General features: G+C 37.1%; 1 protein-coding gene across 1 annotated transcript in view; it reads right to left on the bottom strand.

The window, feature by feature from the left end:
* Positions 1 to 353: 353 nt before the first annotated feature.
* dntt (deoxynucleotidyltransferase, terminal) overlaps positions 354 to 24,642 on the bottom strand; it is a 122,621-nt gene continuing 98,332 nt past the window's right edge. The window contains exon 11 of the mRNA XM_058380387.1: positions 354 to 1,060. Coding sequence (XP_058236370.1) covers positions 974 to 1,060 — 87 coding nt within the window. The 3' untranslated portion in view covers positions 354 to 973. The remainder of the gene's footprint in view (positions 1,061 to 24,642) is intronic.

Genomic DNA, 24,642 nt, shown 5'->3' with positions numbered 1-24,642 from the left:
CAATTGCAAACATACAAAGACAAATGACCAATGTCAAAACTAGATTACTAAAAAACTGTTGATTATTAAATATACTACACATTTTATTCATAATACAAATACAATTTATCTGTATTCAAACGTATACAAACTGAGCAACATAACACAACATAATGCCTACAAACTAAAAAACTATTTTATTGTGTAATAACAATTCCAAGTGAGAATATGTAACCTCGCTGAAATAAGCACAAATAATTTATATTGAGACAAAGATGCACCATTACGCTATCCTATGGAGACATTTTATATCTGTCAGATGCACAGCATAGATGCAGTCAATATTGTCATATTACACACATGAAAATAGCAATCAGTAATGCAAAACAGAAAAGTCATTAAGTAATATTGCATGACTAAATCTCCACATCCTCGTAAAAAGCATTATAGATGTATGTGGTCTATTAAAAAGAGAGTGTACGCTTCCTCCAGCACTGTTATTCTACGGTAATGAGGAAGCTAGAATTCAGTAAAGGATGCTCACTAAAGGTGAAATCCAATATCACTTATACTGCTGTTAAACTCCACCTGTGCTTATTATCACCACATGAGGTCCTAGACAGTCTGGTCTCATCTGGTTTGATGTATAGGCTGGTAATTACAGCAATTCATTTTCCCTGACTCTCTCTTATCCTCGTTCCTGTGTAGCAGAGACATATATCAGATATATTTGCACATTTTAGCTTTTAGCTCACTAATACCCCCAAAAAATTTAATTCATTTATAACATAACATGAAACACACTGCAATATATTTTATTTAATTTTATCACAAGTGTTAAAGAGGGAAAAAGCTTTCCTAATGGCAAAGTATTATAGTTTTGGGTTTTATGTGAAATAAATCATTGATGGCCTTGAATCTGTGCAGTCTTTCGGTGTGCTATGAGGAGGATTAGCTGCAGGAAAGCACATGCTTTTGATGAATAGGATGAGGTCTAAGCATTCCTCTGCCAAGGCTCAATATAGTCCAATCCCAAATGGGTGAAGATGTCCTCCTCTGTCTTAGCCTGCAGGAAGGTATTCTAGAGATAATAGAGGAGAAAAAAAGCAAAATACCAGTGACATGAGGGGTTTAACAATCGAATGGTAAGCCTGAAAAGCTACAAGAAATGTTAGAGGACGACGAAGACAGAGAGGAGCTGACATTTTGTGTGAACATTGGTTGTATTTGACCAATGATATTTCTCTGAGGAAATGACAGAGACAAAGAGTCACAAAGATGATGTTGCTGTTCTTCATAAGGTCAGACAGGGTTGAGAACCTCTAACAGGATAACATACGGTACTGAAAATTTTAGTGGAAAGGAACTATGTGTAAAATATAGGAGGCTGCCACTGTTGTGGATCAGGCATGCCAAGTGTTTTGAATAGGCATAACTACTTTTCCCTATTGGACTTCTGTCTTTGCAGCATTTATTGCAACGCCCACTACCTCTTTTATTGCATTTTCATAAATGTGTCATGAGAGTTGGCTCGAAGTTTTACAGAGTCTAATTAGACACACAGATATGAGCCACGATCATGATGAGACACATTTAGGTTGACTAGAAGATTTATGTATATTTCCCAGGATGGTTTCATTCTTCAGGCTCATTTAAGGTGTTCAGAAATGATTTATTTGTCCCTGTAAGCACTTTATTACAGTGGAGCTGGAGCCAATCCCAGGAACATTAGGTGGAAGGTGGAAGAATTCACCCTGGATAGGATGAAAGTCCATAGCAGGGCATCATGCACACACTTCATTCACACCTAAGGGCAATTTACCATAGCCAATTCACTTACCAGCATTGTTTTGGAAGGTGAGAAGAAATCCTGAGAGGAAAACAACAAAAACATGGGAAGAAAATGTGAACAGTAATCCAAGCTCTGGATTGAACCAGGTGCTGCAACATAAAACCAAAATAACCAAAAAAAAAAAAAAACCAAAAGAAATTCCACAGTTTCTGTGGACATATTAACATTCAGAAAACTTCTCTCCAAAGATGCTACAGGAGCACAGTCTTGTGGACATCATCACAAAAGAAAAAAGAAAAAGAAAGAGTAAAATATTATAAATCAGTGGATCTCAAACTTTTTGTTACAGTGCTGAACACAACCAGCCATTATATATACATATATATGTTATTATATTTATTACTAAGCTATTGTAGCATTTGACTGGTTGTTTAATTCATTTCGAAATGTTTAGGCCTATACATAATGCCAACTTAGATCTAATGTGTTCTGCTGGTGGAGATTTCATCATTAAAATAACTAAGACTTCAAAAATAGCCAGAATATTAATGTACATGGTTAAAAAAATTGAGCCTAATGGATGACATGAATAAATTTATTTTAGCGTTAAATGCTCCCTTGCTGCAGTATATAGTAATAGGGAACATGAAAGTTTGCATCTGTTGACAAGATAAAGAGAGTGTGTGAATGTAATAAGCAGTTTTACACATGGCATTAAATGGATGGAAAGCCAGGCTCTCTGTGTGATCCTGTAATGCCAAATACAGTACAGAAAGATATCTGTGGGCCCAAGGCAAGCCTGATGAGGCCAAGAGGAAGCTATAAATCTGACATATCCTGCCTTGAAGTGTTAAGCTGGACGTAGCATGTCAAAATGAGGCAAAGGATGAAGAAGAGAAGAGGAAAAAACACGAAAGCTCATCTGTCGGTGAGCAGACAACAGGAATGATAGGCTGGTGCAAGAGCAGGGAGGGGAATTGCTCCAGGCATTTGGCTTCTATCGTCTATTGAAGTGGGGTTTAAAATGCAAATCAGGTACAGAATGGTCAGAGATTCATGTCTGTGCTGTGTGTGCGTTTACAATGGCTTGTGTGAGTGTGTTTACAATGGTTTGCGTGCTGAATGAGCACAGGCAGAGGACACCTGGTCTCTCACTCACTGTGTAAATATCACTCACTGGTTATTTGCACTTCCTTAAAAATCAAAAGAACACATGCTGAGTAAATTATGCTTGTTAGTAAAGTCATCATGACCCCCATCTCATGCAACATTCACTCATTCCTTCTGTTTTCTAAACTGTTCATTATTTTGCTGGATCATTGTTTTAATAGACCATCCGCCCTTTTGCTTTGTTTTCACCCTGAATAAAGGAATATATATGCTATTATTCTCAGTGTATATTATATTATTACATAAACTGATGCACATATCATTGGAGAAGTAGATGATTACAGAAAAACATGTCTAAAATACACTGTATACTCACAGATATAGACTGTAGAAACACAGGGGCATAACATTAAAACCTGTCTAATATTTTGTAGGACCACCTTGTGTCAATAATTCACATTAGCAGCAGATCCTTTAAGTCCTGTACAGTAAATTGTGAGGCGGAGCCTCCATGGATCAGACTTGTTTGTTCAGCACATCCCACAGACTCTTGATCGGATTGTGATCTTGGGAATTTGAAGTCAACAACTTTAGTTCTTTGTCAAGTTACACAAACCATACCTTAACAAATTTTGCAGTGTTGCAGATCTGCCAATATTGAGATCAATCATTTAGCCATCATAATTTGGCTTTTATCAGGGTCACTCAGATCCTTTTGCTTACCGATTTTTTTCTACTTTTAACACATCAACTTTCAAGAACTGACTATTCAATCAATGCCTAAGATATCCTAGCCCTTGACCATTATAATGACATAATCAATGTTATTCCCACTTCACCTGTCAGTGGTTTTAATTTTATGGTGGATCAGTGTCCATTCCAGTAATAACTATAGTAGAAGTGAGATTAAAATTCAACATGGTATATAGGGACAAAAAAACTTGTGATGTTGCCATGAATACTAGATGCATTTCAATTTTTAATACCAAGACATTTTCTGAGTTGGAAACTATATCAATAGGTTTCATCTCCTCCGAAGATGCTGCCTGATGTGAAAGTTTGTCAAACTACCACTGTAAATATTTCTGCCCTTCAATAATTTATACAGGTGGTGCAGTAGGTTGCATCACTGCCTTACAGCTCTAGGGCCCCCAGTTTGATCCTGAACACAGGTTACTCTCTGTGTGGAATTTCTTTGTATGTTCTTCCAGTGTATATGTAATGGGATATCTAACAGCTGAACATTTTGTGCCTAATGTTATATCTCAATAAGATAGTTTTACACAGAAATAACATAGATCTTTAATATTCAGCATTTTAAGCAGATTAACATTGAGCCAGTGACCATGGTTATTATGTTTATGGGCTAACAAGCTCATTGTTATGCTAACTCATAATAACAATATCATGCAAATTAATTATGTTCACTGGAAGATTACCTCATTAAATTAATCAAACCTGAATCACCTTAGATTGATCAGGTAATTGTCTGTTTAAGCTTTACTTACAGTGAAGCCAGTTTGTGGGTTTACTGGGATTATTAGCAAACTGAAAGTAAGCCATCAAAAGGTTAATGTGATTTATGACCTTATCTCAATATAATCAAGGAGGAGAAATCAAATAGCATTTAAACAAAATTAACAGGACACATTTAAATGGGCACAGCACCCATGCATACTTTACACCCATTTATGGTTTAGCATAAATTTGGAATATTGGACTTTTGACCATCATTATATCCAGTGTATATTATAGATATATAATAGAAATTAATTTGCTGTCAATAATCAATAACTAATCGACAGTCACTCTTATAAGCCACTGAGATAAGCAATGCGAGATGTTTTGGGGTGGTGTGAGAGCATGGCATGAGACACAAAAGCAAGAGTTTCTAGCCAAAAGCTTGGCAACCATGCAAAATATTTGGGAAAATTGAAATGTTTACATAAAAAGGAGAGATGTTTTTTTCATGAAGATTTGATGAGATCTGTAAAGCATGTGTCAAGACTTGACAAACAAGACACAGAACACCCACAGTTGAGCAGAGTACTAGCCGGTCCAACTAACAGGCAAACAGAGAGCAATTTTGGAACTGATTTAAGCAGCAGTCAAATTAGGCCTGATTGTGGACCAAGGCTGAACTGGGCAGATGAACTGAGAGAAGCCCATTCTATAAAATCCCCCAACAATCTGGCTAATACTGAGCATTGGAAAAGCTTAGCATTAATTACTGGGCACAATACAATGCTGAAACTGCAGCACAGACACATCTGTGTCTACACAAACCTGAACCAAATTTATTTTTCACACATTTTATTTTCTCCCTGTTTAATATATATGTGTATATATATATAATAATAAATAAAACTTTCCCCACTGGCGGCCTAAGATTCTGATTGACCAACTGACTGACCAAATGACTGACTGATTGACTAAATGACTGGCCAAATTTCTGATTGACTATATAACTGACAGAATAACTGACTGATTGGATGATTGTCGGACTGACTGACTGAGTAAATGACTAAAGAAATCATTGATTGAATGACTGACCAATTGAATGACGGACTGGTTGACTAAATGAATGACTGACCTAATGACTGACTGGTTTACAAATTCTACCAAGGTGATCTTTTTTTCTGCACAGATATTTTAGTCACATTTTTAACTTAATATAAATATTACCTGCTAAGCTTGTTTTCTTTCACAGGGACGATGAAAAATTTCATTATGTCTGAACATTTAGTCCTTTTCATCAGTTTTCTTTCCACTGTAGGCGCTGTCTTTGTACTCTGTTAGTTCTTGGTTTTCAATACTCTGTTGTTCAGCTCTGCTTTTAGCAGCTCTTCTCTTAGGAATCTGGGACTGGTGCACTCACTGTTAGAAATCCTTACTCATCTCTAATTGATTCTGCTGCTGTTTCTGAACTAGGTAAGGTAGGATTCCTCATGGATTTGCTTTTCTCTGGAAGGTTCTCTAAGCTCTTTTCTTTCTAAGACCCTGTATTTGGACATCTTCTTTCCAAAGACATGTTACTAAAGCACTTGCACATGAAACAATGTTGGATTTAAGGAAATCTTTGATGACTGCATATCCAATATAAATGATCTGATATACCATTTTTCTGGGTTGAATTTCATGTTAGTGCTTTATAGTCAGCCCACACTAAAATGTCACATGTATGAAATTCTCAGCAACTGTACGTTCTTCCAATTTCTGTGCCATACAGCTCTGGAGCAGCTTTGACACCAAAGAGATACCAAAATGTATTTGTTATAATGGTACCATCCAAAAATTCTTCATCATTTAAATCTTCTGAAACCCATGAATGGCATCTGCCTCTGAGAAAATCATTGTACTTCACATTTGTGTACCTACCTTTTTGGAGCTACATAATTTCTGGACTCTTTGAAATTAAATCTTCTTTTTACTGACAACAGTTACATTAACATCACCTATACAGTAGGTTCTTCTGTTTTAGTAATGACTCCTGGATTTTCTACTGTTCTGGGTGGATAGACTATCATTAGAACCTTGTAATCAATCTGAATATAGATCTAGGGACATTCAGGTTTTACTAAAAATGAAAGTATTTTCTCTTCAAAACTACAAGGCCTATGAATCACACTTCAATTTAGACACACTGACCTTTCAAGAACTGCTGATGCACTCTGCTCCAGTTGAAATATTTTATTAGTGTGTGCCAATGTGTGTGCATTATGCTTTGCAATGGAGTTGCAATGGAGTTTAGAATGGACCTAACACCCAGCGTTCCTGGAATAGGTTCTAGACCAATGCCATTCCAACCAGGATAAAGCAGTTACTAAAGATGAATAAATTTTATTGCATTGTGGATTCACATTGTTCCATTTAAAACAGGATGGCAGGATGTATTTTAAAAAAAAAATCTCACTAGGCTTGACACCATCACATCCAATATACAAATAATCAAAGGATTATGTTTGTGATGAACAAAATAACAAACTCGATATTTTGACATGTTTCACTACTGTTAAACAAATTCCTGAGAAAATTAATATCTTGAATTGAACTCTGGTACAGAAATTGTGTTTAAGCTAGTTTACTATCAGCTAACTAACCAGGTAGTTAGAACTTTGCATACAGTACAGCAAAGTAGCAGTGCTGTCAGGAACTGAACTCACTTTTCTTATGTCAACAGTTTTCCTAATTTGTTGAACAAATGTCTCTTCTACCGATTCATTCTGATGTCAAGCACTCAGGATTGTTTTTGACCTTTTGCATTTCCGTAATCGTACACTGTAAGTAATAGCATAGCATAATCAGGATAGTGTGGGAAATGGAGTGAGTGAGTGGCATTGTATAAACACACAATAGCATTTCTAATTTGCATATACATGCACATTTATAGATCACTGGATTAATTATGAGCGTGTTGATGTTCCTAGGCCATAAAGTAGTTTATTGGCCATAACACTATTATGAATCTGTTATTTATTATTTATAACATTTTTATTATTTATAACAGTTTATGAATCTACATAAAATGTGTTTAAATATAAAGGTTCTTTATACAGTGATTCTTTAACTTTTGCTGGTCGTCATGTTACAATCAAGTAAATATTTCCTTGGCCACTTTTGCAGCTGTGTATATGCCTGCCTTTTTCACGTTTATTGTTCCAATGAACAGACTGTTGGTCTTAGTTGTCACCATGGTGACTGATCTTTAGATGCTCTGTTTGTTTGGTGCTTTCAGTGACTCAGTTTTCTCACTTCCCCGTAGACTAGACATGTCGTAGCTTTATGTTTGCATCCAGACCAAGTGCATTCTTTTTTGTATGATTTTTATGACTGCATTTTTGTACAAAGGTACTGCAAAAATGTATTTTATATCTTCATCTGTGGCTTGACATATGCAGTACTGTATCTATGGCTATTGTTGTGACAGGATCCAGCTCTCTTGGCAGTTCTAACACTAAATAATTTGTCGTTTCAGTGAAATCTCTTAATAGCAAGTTACCATTATTTGCTTTATATTTATGGCATACAAGCACCAGTTATCTATTTGTTCTTGGGTTCTTAGGAAATTAAATGTATTTGATACAATACAGTACATCATGTTTGGATAGTTTACCATTTTTTTGGATAGTCTACTTTAGACACTCTACAACCAGCCAACTATTGGCTTTTAGCAAATATGCAGACAGCCAAACAACAATACTCCATATCTCCAACAATGCCTTTAACAAGTATTGCTTTGTCTAAAGAAACAATAAGTTTCTGACTATTTCTACATTTTTGTTAACTTGGGGAAGGGAACAGAGATAGTCTCAATATTGTGGAGCCTGAACAGCTAGCAGATGATCGGTTTAGCCTGCTTGTCGGCTCTCTGGGCCTGGCTTTGGATTGTCGTTGATTAACTACTCTTTTTCTGAGACTATGAGCTGTATTGCAAGAAATGAGTGCAGCACTTTGCCAGGTAGGATGGATACCGCCTCGCCCAAACAGGCCAGATGGTACTTCAGTTTAGAAAGTAGATTAGAAAATCTACAGATTATCAACAATCGATCAAGTCTTATCAGAATGTCAAATTCAGCTTGTGTGTATTCTACTACTTTTTTATATATATTGAAATATAGATAAACATTTAACAATGCTGAGAATCAGTTGCTAGGCTAGTTCATGACTACACATAGCTGGTTTGTTTCTAAAGCACACTTTATGCGCACTTCAAATTTTCTATTGTTCCTCATGGTTTTCTTTGGCTTAGTATTCACTCTGAGTGTTTTCTTTAAGTGTATTCTGTATTTATTACCTCAATACATTTAAAAACATTAGATAAACTAATGGCATTGACATTGGTAACACATTTTGCTTCACTGTGCTTTTCCTACAGTATATTCTACAATGTAGGGATGTTGCCAGTGGTATAATCCCTAAAGAATGACCTTTCCTATCTAGCCATAAACCATACAAAGAAAGACAGTACTTGCTCTATAAACTCCACTTTTTGGCTTCCTGGGTTGGTCATAAACTGCCCTGTGAAGCTTGCTTGAGGTTATTTGCAAGATAATAGACAACAAAAAGACAAGACTCCAGGCCATTCTGCTCCAAGGGGTGGCAGAGCCAGCAAAAAATAAAAGTCTCTCGACAAAGGCAATGAAGCAGAAGGTCAAGCAAACCTCTGGTGTTATATCACCAAACAACCCTTTCATTTCAAAGACAACAGAAATTTGTTGAAGACATTCAAAACCTCCTGGTATTTCTGTGACAATTGCATGCATCATGAATTTGTAATCCCTGTGTTTTTCACAAATGTACAGGAAACTCAACAACTAGGTCATGTTTGGTGCCAAATGCTTTGCAAAATCATGCCTGGAACTTTGTAATGAGTTCTGTGAATGCATAAAACTAACAAATATCTGTGGGTTGACCATCCACCTGGATCTCTGATCATCAGCTGTAGTGTCCACATTGCGGCTGATTGTTCTGGGTGATCATGTTCGGATCAGTGTTAATTTTGATAACAAAGACGATGATGAAAAATATCCGTCAACGACCACTTTTTCTGTGACTAAGACGAGATGAAACTAATATTTGATGATAAAAACTATGAAACTATGTGTCTTTGTTAATGAGACAAGTCTAAAATGCTTTTTTTAGGAGTATCGGACATTCAAAATAAATTATCTCTGTGTATAGGCTAACCGTCTTTCATAATATGTGTCCCTGTCATTGGATTGGATAAGGGGCATTTGCATCTCAGACAGTTGGCGGGTATATGGAAGCGTTTCTGTTATAATTCCTCTGAAAAAAAAAAAAAGAAGGAGACAAGCCGATTTTTTGTTTTGAGTCGATTTTAGAACGCATATTGTTTTCATTTGTCATGTCTTCTAGCTAAAGGCACTGAGTGCAGTATCAATATAGCTTGTTATCTTGATTCAAATTTCTCATAAGCTTCATTGGTCTGAAGAGAGAAAAAATATAATGACTATTTTTGTACATACTACATAGAAAATTAACAAAATTAATGCTGGTAACTGCAGTTTGACTAAAACTAATGACTAAAACTTGACAAAAATGCAATTTTTCATGACTTTTCATCGACTAAAACTATGAAAGACAAAAATGACTAAGACTAATAACCATTTTCGTCTGAAGATAAAGACTAAGACTAAATCAAAAATGGCTGTCAAAACATTGGTTCGGATGTCGGGCTGCATCTATTGTTGCAAGATGAAGAAGCATGAGAACTTCATGAGAAATTGTGTCATAAGATATTGTTCACAAATCCTGGGGAATCTGACTTAATGATGCTACAGTTGGACCTATGGCAAGATTCCCGCTGTTGTCTGTCCACATAGAGTCAGACTATATCTGTAATCTCCAGAGCAGCAGACCTCACAATCTCCGCTAAATTGTGCAACATGGAGTCAAAAGACCAACCAAAGAGACATTGAATGTAACTTTAAGCCTTTGCTATGCATCTTCCTCAATGCTGGCATGCCAGTGTTGCTAGAATTAATATGTTTAGATCCACTCTTTTGCCTACTTCACATACTAAGACTTAAACAGCTCATGCAGTGCTCTGGTAGCTTACCAGGAACAGTGTGCATGAATGTAATGAATTCCATTATATATTTTCAGTACAGTTAAAAGCATTACTTACAATAATCAGCACATTAATATCAGTAAAGCACTAAATCTCATCTGAGACAGGTGCTCTCAATCCCATAAGTGTTATAGAAGTAATATTCTTCAGTTAAATAATCCAACAAAAACTCATGAACTGCATCTGAGTTGAAGCCTAGTCACAGATATCTGTTTGGGCATGTTATCTTTAAAAGAGTGCGAAAAATGTGGAAATAGTTTTATTAATTAATTTAATGGGTAAATTGTCTACAATTTCATGGCCTCATGTTTCATCTTGTAACCACTTTATACTCATTTTTGCTCACAATTTAGTGCATTTTAGTTCAACACAGCCCTTTTCATTGCCTCTTCAGAGCTCTGTATAAAGGTGTTGCTGTTCACAGTTTTCATAAAAGATATGTAGATAGCAAAACTGTGAGTGGATATAAGAAAGAATACTTCAGATCGCACTTCAAAATGGAGGACTAGGGGAGAGATCTGAGATATTCATTACACAAATTGGATGCCTATAACTAGTTCTTTGCCCTTCTAGCCTCTAGAGAAGTGCTGAGTCAATCTGGCTTTTTTCATTTCATAGTTTCATTTGAGCAGATTAACTTGAGCAGAATACATTGCATATTATATGTTTTCCTGTGCTAGCTTGCAAAATCATTGAGACATTTTGGCCCAAAATCTTTGAAGTCCTTTAAAATATTATTGGCACTTTTAAGATACTTCATCAGGTTTGGCCTATATGGCTTCACTGGCTACTAAAACATTAGCTTTTGCCAAGTATGCAAACAGCCAAATACCTGAAATCTTGACAGGAGAGAGAATGACAAGGCCAATTCAACTTCAGTAGGAAATAGCTGTAGTTTCACGCAGGGATATGGCACGACTCAAACTGGAACTCTCAGCCAAGTTACATTTTATTTTTTACCAGGGGCGCAGTCGCTGATTTCTATTTAATTATGGATCTTACACTAAACTAATTCATTCGTAGACATCTAGTTAATTTTCAATCATCTGTTTTATCCTTTCTTTTCTCTCTTTTTTTTTTTTTTTACCATAGATCCACTTTAGCAGTGGCTGCAGGTGAAGTTTTTGATTTCAAGTACTGAAAAGAGACTGAACAATGTGGTTATTTATACTTCTCACTTAACATGAGCGAATAAGATTATTTTCTCTCTTTTTTTCTATTTAAGGGCAAAACCTTGTCTTAGTCATCAGAGAAGCAGAGTGTTACAAAAGGACAATCTGTGTGAGAAAGATAATGAAAGAGATTGTTTGTATGATCATATGTCTAAATGTCTATAATTATGCTATATTTAAATAGAGACCTTTATCTCTTTTTATGAACATAAATACTTATACACTGGTATCTCTTAAAATGATCTCTAAAATTCATCTTAAATTTTTTTATATCAGATATCGTTGCATAAATTAAGGATATTCTATATTAAAGAGTTCTCATCACTTGGAAACTATTTGCTGCTGCTGAGGATGAATCCACATAGACAGCCTAAAGATTGAGCTACAATGGTTTACGACTGCAGTTGCTATGATAGTTTTAGAACTGCAGTTGCCACTAAGAGTTTTGCACTCAAGTGAAAGGTTAGAAATGATAATGATTGTTATAGAAGGGAAATTATTTTATAATCACACTATTAGGTGTCACCCAGTTGAGGATGGGATCCTTGCCACCTTTGCCATTGGCTTGCTCATTAGGAATAAATTTAAACTGTATATGGTGAGTTTATTCTATAAAGCTGATTTGTGACGATGTCTATTGTTAAAAGTGCTATACAAATAAAATTGAATTGAATTGAAATAGTAGAGACACATTTCTGACAAATCACAACTGAATAAATTTGCCCCGTGTACAATCACATTCAGATTTGAAGAGCTTCTTTTTCTAAACTTGCATCCTTGATGTATACAAAGTATTTATTCAATGCTCTAGCTATACCATAACTTTTATTAAACTACCTCTTAATCCAGACCATTCTTCTTTAAATACTAATTGTCAGTCCTGCTTAGAGCATTTCCAGTACTTGAAAAATCCTTCCAGTCTATACTTTCAGCTTTGTGCCTAATGAAAATACATCAGATCTTATAAGCATTTTTTCCAAAGAAAGCATGCTTTCTTTGGATTTTGGATTTCCAGATGCTGCCATTACACTTTTTACCTCTATTGAGAAATAAGACACTTGGATATAGAAATTGAAATCTAATACAGTGAGAGAGTTCATCTGGTGCTCATATATATATATATATATATATATATATATATATATATATATATATATATGTATATATATATATATATATCACCAAGAAATAGATGAAGAAATAGATGAAAATAAAAAGGAAGACTTCTATACCCTCAGACCCTGCAGAACAAGCGTTCTAATACTTTCAACACAATTTCCCATGCTCTTTGCTTAGCCTGTTAGAAGATAAAAAGATACGGTTCATCAATAAACTTTGTACTAGTCCAGGTTTCTACATTAATGGTTGCTAACCCTTCACCAGCAGACCAGCCTCCCCACTGAGCTCAGTTACACCTCACATCTAACACTCCTGATTGACTAATGCACTTGATCAATGGCTTGACAATATTAGTTAGATCAGCTTTAGCCAATTAGAATTTAGAACTAAACCCTGTAGACTTTGTAAGAGGATTTGTGGTGGTCTGCTACACTTTCTCTCTGTTCTATTAATCTCTGTAACAACACCCTAAATGCAATTACTCTATTACAAAATATTACAGAAGAATCACGAGTGGTACTCCTAAGCTATGATATTTTGAAATTATATTTAATATGTAGAAAGAATTCACTGATCTGTTAGCTTGCAGGATTAAAAGCTGGGGAAGACTGCATGCAAATTAAACTGTAGTGTTAAACAAGAGCATTTCCCATGTCAGACACAGCTATTTAAAGAAGATGATCATTCCATTTCACTGCTTTACTTACTAATCAAATAAAGAAGAAAAAGGCCACTTGTTTTACATAGAAATAATTGTGAACGAAGATGTGGAACATGAGGAATGAACATGAAGCCATTAGGAGTGCTATATATAGAGTGACAGAGCTAATTAGGGAAATTAAGAAATGGTTGAATTCAGCTCAGGGGAGAAAGGGCTGAATTTAACAGGTTCTTAAACACAGTAAATGTGTTGAACAATTGAAATACAACCTAAGATATTTTAATTTTACATTTAGTTATCAGTAGGCGGTCTCGGACTACTGAATTGGTAGTTGAACTGGCTGCAATGATAGAAAGTGTTACAATAGAGAGACTGAGACAGATGCAGTTGCAAGTGAGGCAGTTTTAATGGCACAATGGCAAATAAATCCAAATCAATAGACAAACTCAGGTCAAGGAACAGGCAAAAGCCAAGTGATCAATAATGAGCACAGACTGGGCAAAGACTATAATTGGTAGCCAGAGAAACAAGATTGAAAATTAGGTAAGAAATGGCAGAAGGAAAAGGCCTGGTATAGACAGTTAAGACACACTGAGCACATACTTCATGTGAAGGTCAGTATGTGAATGAGTGTGCAGTTGGAAACAGGTGAGGGTGAGCAGTAAGATGCAATCTGGGAAGTGAAATCCAGTGTGGCAATTTTAGAAGGTCGCAGTGCATCTTGGGAACTAGAGTTTGAGGTTTGACAGGAAGTACTCAACAGATTTTTAAGGATGCATAACCTGAAAGACTTCAGAGGATTCATACATGTGCGAGAGTGACCTAGTCACAAAATAAAACAACAGTACAGCCAATACATGAGTGAACAGAAATCCAGTGAATGAAAACAAGGATGTAATGCCTTACATAATCTGGTTATACTCTACTACATATCTCCTTTTGTTTAGTGCTCCATATATCTATAACTACAACTGCATTCAGATTTCAACCTAAAGTGGGTGATGTTTTTTTGTTTGTTTGCTTTAACTAAACATGAGTAACCATTATGTTCCTGGAATAATCGTAAAAGACTGAAGAAAAAAATCCAGTGGTAGAAATACCAGCACTGTAAACATGGTCTGTGAAGTCTTCAAACTCAATCTCAGCTACATCACTCAGCTATACTTAAAAATTTGTTCATTTGTGCGGGACAGATTTTTCTTCCTAACTAAAAACAAACAAACAAACTTGTAGCCAAATTTAAACCACCACAGCCCTGTCCAGACGTTGCTAAGGTTCCTGTGAATGCATTGTGCAGCACTGCACATTCATTATAAGCCTTTATATCTGGCTGCTCTCACTACTTTTTTGCTTCCCACGGGATTCCAGACCTGATGCATACCTTCAGGCATAACCAGATGCCATGCGAAATTTTCTGTCATGCTTCTAAAAAAATTAACAGTTCACCTTCTATTTTTAGCAGCATTAGTATCTGATTAGAATATATTATCTGTTCATTCTGAATAATGTTTTCATATTTGGTTAAATCCCTACAAGGAAGTAATATAGGGTAAAAATGAATACAGAAAGTATTGCAAGTGCTGAGAATAATAGCAGGATAAGAAATCAGAGAGGACGTTTGTGAAAGGAATGAAGACAATCGGACCATTAGGAAAATGAAGCACTAATCACCAACGAGGAGCCATGACACTGAAGCTCACCTAGATTTTGGATGGAACAGGAAACAGGAGTCACAGAAACTAACTTCAGTAAGATATGAACCACGTGCTGAGCAGCATCCTGAATGTTGTGTAGAGGAGGTATAGCACATGAGAAAAGGTTGGAAATGGCTAAAAACCTGTGTGATCATTTCATTGCTTGCTAAGTAAACATAATTTTCTTATAATGCTGTCAAGTAGAATGCTGCACAATCAAGTGGGTGATGTTATGTGATTTAAATAAATGTATTTGTATAGTGCTTTTAATAAAGAACATTGTCTCAAAGCAGCTTTACAGGAATATAAAAATTCAGAATAAAATTGACAAATAAAATTGCCAGGGGCCAAGGTTACAAAATTGGCTGTGATCTGTGAAAAGGAGAGATTGCACACTCTCTCTCCCATGTCAGTTACAGTAACAATAGCCAATCACAGGTATCATTGTGCTCGTATATGTGGAAGATAGTGCTCTTCTCTGCACCACTCAATTAGTTGTGTTGCAACCAGTTGCCAACTTCACAAATCGGTGAAGGGACTCAACCTGTATACAATTAAAGTATGACCTGATCTGTGTCATGACCTGATCTGTGTCAAAGTCCAGACTTCAATCTGATTGAAAATGTATAGCAAGGCAAGGAATATTCCTGCTCACCAGTGGTCTCCATCCAATTTAAAAGAGCTTGAGCAATGCTGTAGCCAAAGTGGTTCAACTCAGGAGGGTGAATACTTATTCAACCTTCAAATTTCTGCTTTTTGATTCACTGAGTCACAATAAAAGTAACCCTCGAATGCTAGACAAATGAAAAAAACACACTCTCTTCTGAATTTGTTACTCTGCCCTGTGATGCAGCATGGGCAGCAGTCCCAAAAGATGTGGTTGGCTAGCAGGCAGGAAGGATGTGTTAGCTTTCACCTTCCTCGGTTGGTCGCTGTCATGTGATGGGGAGAGCTGGATCCTGTGAGGGAATTGGCTTGTGACCAAATTAGGGGAAAATCTTGTACAGTGTTCTGACCTTAGAACTTGAGTGCATAGACTCTTTCACAACAATTTTGAATCAATAAAAATAAAGAAGTAGAGTGCACTTGAAACAGAGGTCTTTGCTGACTTGAGTGTTCCCAGCGGGATGGTACTAGGATATATTTCTAAGAAAATCACACATAAGAATTTTTTTTTTGCAGCTGTAATTCTTTGACCCTAACCCAGATACAAAAATGCTAGACTGTAAAAATGAGCATGTGCAGTGGGCTTTTGAATATCCACTTGAATAGTTATTAAATATAATTTTCCAGATGCTTTGGAGTAAACTCTTTTAATTGTTCAAGCGCTTGGCCTTAACAATTAGCATGTAATCACTTTGGAACTGTGTGTATTGGTTTAATTTAATTCCAAGAAGCAAGAAATTTGAATGTGCATATGTGGATTTAATTAGCAAAAGTCAGTATAGTGGAGGTGCTCTATACTCCCACTCCTATATACAGTGTTCATGTTTAATGTACTGGATGATGTGATAATATTCAACACTCATTTAAATTTCTTTCTATAGAAAATTTGAACTCTCACATTTTCAGAACATAGACAAAATCTAGTTCCAGGAACTTCCTAACTTCCTAGAACATAAATACTGTATTGCTGTCATGTTGGTAGCTATATTTGAAAAGGATCTTTTTGTGGTAATTAGTTTCTGTTCAGAAACTAATAAGTTTTGTTAGACATGCCTCAAGGTCAGACTCCGGGCAGAACCGAGTGCCAGAATACACATTCAGAACCAGCTCCAGCCGTGAGACAGTCATCCGAATCCATAACCTTCAATAGGTTTGGCTCAATGCACTGCACACTTAGTGCACACAAGCACTAATATTTTTTATAGATATGTCCTTGATTTTCTGCCAGAGAAGAAGAAGATGCATCACTCATTCTACAGTTAGAGCCATTTTGCCAGTTTCCTTTATCATAATTCATACAAGTCATAGTGTGCAAACAGGAACATGAAAAAGAGAGGAAATAAAACAAACAAAATAAAACAATAACTATTACTGCTTAAGATGTAAATACAGTGCTTTGCTAAGTGTTCACCCAAATGGAACATCTGTAGTAATAGGCATTGTGTAGTGATATGGTGGGGATGTGGTAGCATGGTGGTTAAGGCATTGGACTACTGATCAGAAGGTTTTGAGTTCACCAAGCTGCCACTGCTGGGCCCCTGAGCAAGACCTTTAACCCTCAATTGCTCAGGTATATAAAATGAGAAAAATGTAAGTCGTTCTGGATAAGGGCGTCTGCTAAAATGACAGAAATGTAAATGTGATAGAACCTGAAACTGAGATGAACTTAATTGGGATTAAATGTCATGAATCTACAGTACACTGATCAGGCATAACATTATGACCACCTGCCTAATATTGAGTTGGTCCCCCTTTTGCTGCCAAGACCAGTCAGAGCATGGACTCCACTAGATCCCTAAAGGTGTGCTGTGGTATCTGGCACAAAGATGTTAGCAGCAGATCCTTAATGTCCTGTAAATTGTGGGGTGGGGTCTCCATGGGTCCCACCTCGCAACTTGCAGGACTTAAAGGACTTAAAGGATATATATTATATATATACTATAGCAAAGCATGAGAATTCCTGCCCAGCAATGGTCTCCACATGGTGCAATAGATTCAGGAGGGTGAATACTTATTCAACCATTAAATTTCTGTTTTTTTTATTCACTGTGTCACAACAAAAGAAATATTTTTCACCGTCAAATGTAGGAGAAATGGAAAAATCCCAACAAAGTCCACTGCAGTTCCAAGGTAAAGTATTGTAATAGTTTTAGAGACTAAGGGTTCAGTCGGAGTCAGCTGAACCCCGGGTGCTTTTCATATGTGCTTTGTTACTGCTGTTATTGCAATTAAAGTCTTTCACTTTTTTTTTCTCTCCTTACAAAGGAGAGACGCTATTGGACCTCAAGGCTATGTTAGGCCCATGGAAGAAGCTTTGTAACTGAAAAAGCCCTGGATGAGAGGTGTAAGAACCCTAACACTGTTTGGAAGTCGTTACGAGCTCCATCATACAACACTATACAGCTCTCACCGGCAGAATGATAAAGAGAGACTTTCATCAAAGCTGGTAAGTCTAGACTGTGAACTGAAAGCTGCTGGCTGCTGCCTTTCATACCGTAGACATAATGAAGAAAAAAAAAAAGACAGGAAAAACCTCCAATTAAAAAGATGCTGAAACATCTAATGATAAAGCTCTAGTCTATTGAATGCTCTCTTGGTGTACTCGCTATAAAAAAGAAATCATCAAAATGACTTGCCATGAAATGAAACTCCTCTGAATCGGATCTCCTCATTTATGTGAGATGAAATGAGTTTGTGGTAAATTACTGAAATAAAGTAGTTACCCAAGTGCTGACTTGTTTTGTTCCTGATTATTTACTGAGAAGTCAGATTTATTTGGAGATTGGCCTTTTGACAACAAAAAGAGAATGTAGAGTAGATTACACACCAGAACCCACACGCACACTTACTATGGGTCAAGCCTTCTTCAGCAATACAATGACACTATATTGCTACTGAAACTGTAGCATGTATCGTTACTGTTGCTTTCTTTCTTATAGTTTTATTGCCAGGCAGGGAAACTGGATGTCGGGAGCAGGGAAGTGATAAATTGAATTGTCTTTTGATTGCCTTAAAGCTAATTTGTCTATATTGCTGGCAGACAAGGAAAAGCTGATGAAGGCAGAAAGCAGGGGAAAGTCGATTAGACACTCAGTCTCTCTGTTCTCTCTGACTGAACAGCTTCCTACACACGCACTCACACACACAAACACACATATGAAAAAAATATACAGTTCCCTTACTAATCAATCCTACGATTACAGCCAGCATGGAAAAAATAGACACAGCTATAAAACCAGGCCAGTGCTTTGCTCTTTTCAGTCTCTTTATAGTCTTTATAGTGTCTGAGCTGAGCACTCTGATCATAAATGTGTGGTAGATGTGATCAAAAGAACAGAGAGCTTCGGATGAATTTGGCTGTTCAGAAGTCCTGCCCTGCAACCGTCCAGCAACATGGCCACAGTTATTTTTATTTTTTATTTTTTTGTCTAAAATGTTACAGTATGAAGGTTAAGATTTGGACCAAAGGTGTAATTTGAGTTCATACCTTTTCATACAACCTCACTTGTATGGAATCATACTGGATCCATCACCCTTATTGCTCAAATTCACACAAATATTTCATAGGTTGCTTTGAGATAAAACAGCATCTGAGAGATTAGAGGAATTGCAGATGGCAGATCACACAGTGAAAATCACGGAGTAAAAATTTCGCCCAATATTACTATCTCACTTTGATGGATGTGTACTGCTTCCACTGACACTTCTCATCTGTCAGATTTTATTCTAGTCGCCAGAAAATGTAGATTGATAACTTTTGACATATGGATTTATCGTTCCTAAGCTGAAGTTAAAACATCTCAAGAAACACAGCTCGCTTAGAAAATGGAATAGGGAAATAGTCTCTTGCAGGGTTTGAAATAGACCCTTTACGTGTTTGTGGGGGATTTATTTCCAAAATAGTACTGCAATGGGGAGTGGTAGCTCAGTGGTTAAGTTGTTGAACTACTAATTGGAAGCTTGTGAGTTCAAATCCCAGGGCCAACTGCTGGGCCCTTGAGCAATGCCCCTAACTCTCAAATGCTCACTTGTATAAATGTCTGCCAAATGCTATGACTGTAATAAAAATGTCCTGCCAAGTGCTAGTTCAGGCATAGTGGGTTGCATTGCTTTCTCACAGCACCAGGGCCCCAGGTTTAATCCTGAGCTGGGGTTACTGGTCCTCCCCATGCTTCTGGTTTCCTATTATACTCAAACTAACCACTAGCGTTACTAACCCTAGGTGTAAATATTATGTGTACATACTTACAGCTTGATATATACCCTGGGTCACTTGAACACCAGTGTGTTGCAGTAATTTACTTTAAGGCTATCTGTTCCAATAATTTTGCTCACTGAAAAGTGGCTAGTCTGCTAGTTATTTAACACATCTACATGTAAACATCAGGAGAAGAAAAACTGAAATTCTGATCTACTGTGTCATGTGCATTTATTTGCGTGTAGAATTAGCCTCACTCTTTAAACACCTTTGAGGGGAATTGAATCTGACACACTGTTCATTAGTTATGTGAATTTATAAGGTAAAATACATACTGTAACACACTCTGTAGTATCACCCAGCACTTTGAAGTCATGTTCTTGCTGTAATCACCATGCACAGTAACATAACATGATAAGCACACATGCTCAGCCCTTTTCTCTCAACCACATATTTTTTCAGTTTGGTCTCTATTATTCCTTGGTCCCGCTCATGGAAACATTGGTACTCAGTATTGCCTTTTCTTTCTTCCTTTTTTGGCAATAAGTGGTTTGCAACTTTGTGTAATAGTATTACTAGTAGTGTAGTATTATGATTTGTAGGTAAATGAAAGATATTAAATCCATTGAAATACATGGAATACATTTCTGTTAATATACACTTCCTCATCAGGTCTCAGCACAGTAACAGAGAACGATGAACTTGGCAAGTTAGGGCCATCGTTAATAAATCCAGCAGGGTGTTCAGATCCAAATAATGAAATGTTGCTTTGCTCCACATGACTGATAGTGATGCATTGTTACTGCTATGCCAAATAATCAGCCATGGTTTGTGTGACAGATTCATCAGTTCTTCAGTTATGTGTATTTTTTAATTCATGAAGTGAAAATACATGCTATAATTCATTGCGCAGTGTGAACCAGCACTAGCATCTATTCATCTTCAGTAAGCGCTTTATCCTGGTCAGGGGTGCTGTGAATCGGTGAAGCCTATCCCGGAGACGCTGGGATGGGAATATATCTACAATTGAGCATTCCACAAAAGTTTGGAACTAAGATTCACCACTGATAAAGCGATGAAAAGGCCAAAAAGTAGAGAAAGAAAGGATCTGCTCACGATCCAAAACACATGAGCTTACCGTTCAAGCATGAGGTGAGGGTACAATAGAGTCATATCTTTATTGATGATTTATCTCCTCATGGTAGCAGTAGAAGGAATTCACAAGTCTACAGATTGTGCCATTTACAGACAAATACATCTAATCAGGAGGAACTTGATAATGCAGAAACAATACACTGCCAATACAACAAAGGATTTTATCAGGGGGAAAAGTGGAAGGTTTTAAACTGGCCAAGTCGATCACCAGACCTTAACCCAATTGAGCAGCATTTCACTTCCTGAAGAGGAGACAAAAGGAGGAAACAAGCAGAAACAAACAATTACTGAAAGACACTGTGGTAAAAGCTTGGACAAGCAACACAAAAGAAGAATACAATTTGGTGATGTCAAAGGTTTGATGCACTTATTGCACGCAAGGGATATGCAAACAAATATTAAGAGGTTTTTTTTTTAATTTCATTTCATTGTCTGTACCGCTTATCCGATCTATCATCGGGACACGGGGAGCCTGTGCCTATATCAGGCGTCATCGGGCATCAAGGCAGGATACACCCTGGATGGAGTGCCAACCCATCACAGGGCACACACACACATTCACTCACTATGGGCAATTTAGAGACTCCAATCAGCTTAGAAGCATGTCTTTGGACTGTGGGAGGAAACCCACCAAGCACGGGGAGAGAACATACAAACAGTGAGAGGGAGTAACACTCGAACCCAGGATGCTGAGGCGAACGTGCTAACCACTAAGCCACCGTGCCGCCAATATTTAGAGTTATTTACTTTAATTTACTTTAAGACCATCTGTTCCTATACTTTTCATGAATTGGGAGGTCTGCCACAACAACGTGCCATGTAAATATCATGAATTCTGATCTATATTCTCATATTCATCTTCTGCACTCAAACCCTTGTACATGGCTGTGAACAACTCAAAGTGGTGGCTGATGCTATGGAGAGTATGACTGTGTATTTTCACCTTTTTAATTAAAACACATAAGAGTTTGTGACATACACTGTAGCTGATTGTTGTAGCAGCAGCAGAGCAACATTTTATTTTTCTTTTTGAGCACCCTGCTGGCTTTCATTAATGATGGCCCCCACTTAGCATGTTCATACTTCTCTGTTATTATGTTATTGTGGATTGAGCTTGTTGACTTCCAAATGAATTTAATGGCAGGTATTTACCTCTCAGTCCTACACTTGCAATGTTGCAACCTATTTGCTCTGCTGTTAAAAAATGAGCAGGGGGTAGAAAGTACTGATTAATACTCATATTTGTGTCAGAAGGAATAAAGGCGATAATTGGGAATACAGATGTGACTGATGTTATATGACAATATTCATCAGTGTTGTGTTTTTGAGGGTTTGTAGGTTTTCCCTCACCAGCATCTCTTTTTTAGTTAATAAGACTAAAAAGGAAAGATTGAGAGAAAGCTGAAAGTGCAAAATACTTTGTTTAGAAGATTTTCTGTGGTGGAAAACAAATATATGTTTTCTTTATGTCTGCCAACTCTCATAGAAGTCTCCATGAATGAGCTAGTATAGAAATGATAACATATTAATATTTAAGCACAAATATAATTTAAATTAAAGCTTACACTTCTGCCAGAGCTGCTGTTATAGACAATTAATCAATACTTTCTAATCAAGCCTATTCTAGAATTCAGCAGTGTCGTGGTAAATGCAGTGTATAATAAATATACTCAGTATAAATGAAAACTTATGAATAAAAAATACACATAACTAATGAAGAGTCTGTCACATAAACCATGGCTGATTATTTGTCATGGCAGTAACAATGCATCACTACCGGCCATGTGAAGCAAAGCAGCATTTCATTATTTCTTTTAGAACACCCTCCCGGATTTCATTAACGATGGCCCTCAGTTAGCACATTCATCCCTCTCTGTTATTGTGCAGAGACCAGGCTTTTCTTAAGAGAGATAGGAGTCCCTTGCTCAATGTGTGCAGAAAGCACAGGCCTCTTATGATAACAGCAAATTAAGTTTCTCTTGCTCTGCTGAAGCCTGTAAATAATTAATTGGTTTGTTTCCAAAGTAGCTGGTTTTGCATGACAAATTGTCCCAACTGCCCTAGACATGGGCATTGAGCAGTACTGCCTTCACTGTTTCTACACTGAGCATTGCAATATATGCTGGCTGCACATATTACCAAGTGTGGAAAACAGAGGAAGTCAGAATATTAAAGGTGCAGAGAAAGAAAATGGAGATGAGATGACAGAAAGTGTAAGTTCACCTGAGTGACAAAGGGGAGAAGGAAAATTGGGGCAGGCATGGTGGAAAGGAGGGGGAGTGGAGGGGGAGTGAACTGTAATGATTATACTAATATCTGTAAGACAGGACTGGTAGCTAAATGTGTGACAGGCTATTATGAGAGCCAGTCTATGTGTGTATGAGTGCATGTGTGCATGCGGGACGGCAGGCAGCAGGAGACACTGAGTAAGGGAGACGCACAGCGAGAAAGGAGGAAGCAACAGGGTGAGAAAGACAGCGAATATGGTAATGACAGTAGTAATATCCTCTACAAAAGACTGGCTAGCTGATAAACATGTGTGACAAGTAATTATGAGAGAAAGAGTGCATGGGCAAAAGAAGGGAGAGTGTGAAAATGAGAGCGAGAGACAGTGAGAGAGTTCAGAAAGGGGGAGAGAGAGAGAGAGAGAGAGACATGGGAAGAGATAATGAGGATAGTAATGATAATAGTAATATCTCTAGTAAGCGAGTGTCGAGTTGATAAGTGTATGTGACTCGCAGTAATGAGAGGGAGCGAGAGCAAAAGCTCTAATTAAGCCATGAGGTTCAATGTCTGCTCCAAATTGAATTCCACAGTCATGCCTCTGTCCGCTTCAATAAAAACCCAGAGAGATGCTACATAATTCACTAAAGCCAGCATTACACTGTATATCTGAACAACATTCATTGTATACCAGATACTGTTAAACATGCAAGAGCAGGTGAATACTCAACATCTGCTAAAGAGTTCTGGTTTGGGGTTTATTTTAATATATATGATTTTAACACATAAATAACTGGTTCAGATAATTATTTAAGCAGCTAAATCCAAGGCTTATTGAAAGCCTGGTACAAAATCATAACCCGTCAATGGCATAGATTCACAAATATCTACATTAAACTGTACTGTGCTATGACAGAAGAAGCAACACAACACATCTTGTTTACTTTTGTGCTTCCGAGACCCCCTAAATACAGTATGAGTCATTCCCTGACCTGGGACAAACACATAGAGGGAGACTGACGTGAATTAATCATGGCCTTTAGTGAAACGGGATCTCCAGCCGTGTCTCAGTCCTGTCACCGCAATCACTTTGCACGTTAATACAACATGACAAGTGCACAAGCCCAGACTCAACCCTCAGCTATTCTCTCTCAGCATTTTTTTTTTTTTTATCCTTTATTCCTTCCTCCAGTACTCCCTTTTTGTCCATTTTTTATTTTTCTATGTCGTGATAACAACTCAGAGAGATTGCTAGTGTGGAATCAGGTGGCACAAAGGCCAG

The sequence above is a fragment of the Hemibagrus wyckioides genome, linkage group LG03, assembly GCF_019097595.1.
Source record: "Hemibagrus wyckioides isolate EC202008001 linkage group LG03, SWU_Hwy_1.0, whole genome shotgun sequence".
Taxonomy (NCBI): Eukaryota; Metazoa; Chordata; class Actinopteri; order Siluriformes; family Bagridae; genus Hemibagrus; species Hemibagrus wyckioides.
This window is presented reverse-complemented; position numbering and strand designations above follow the sequence as displayed.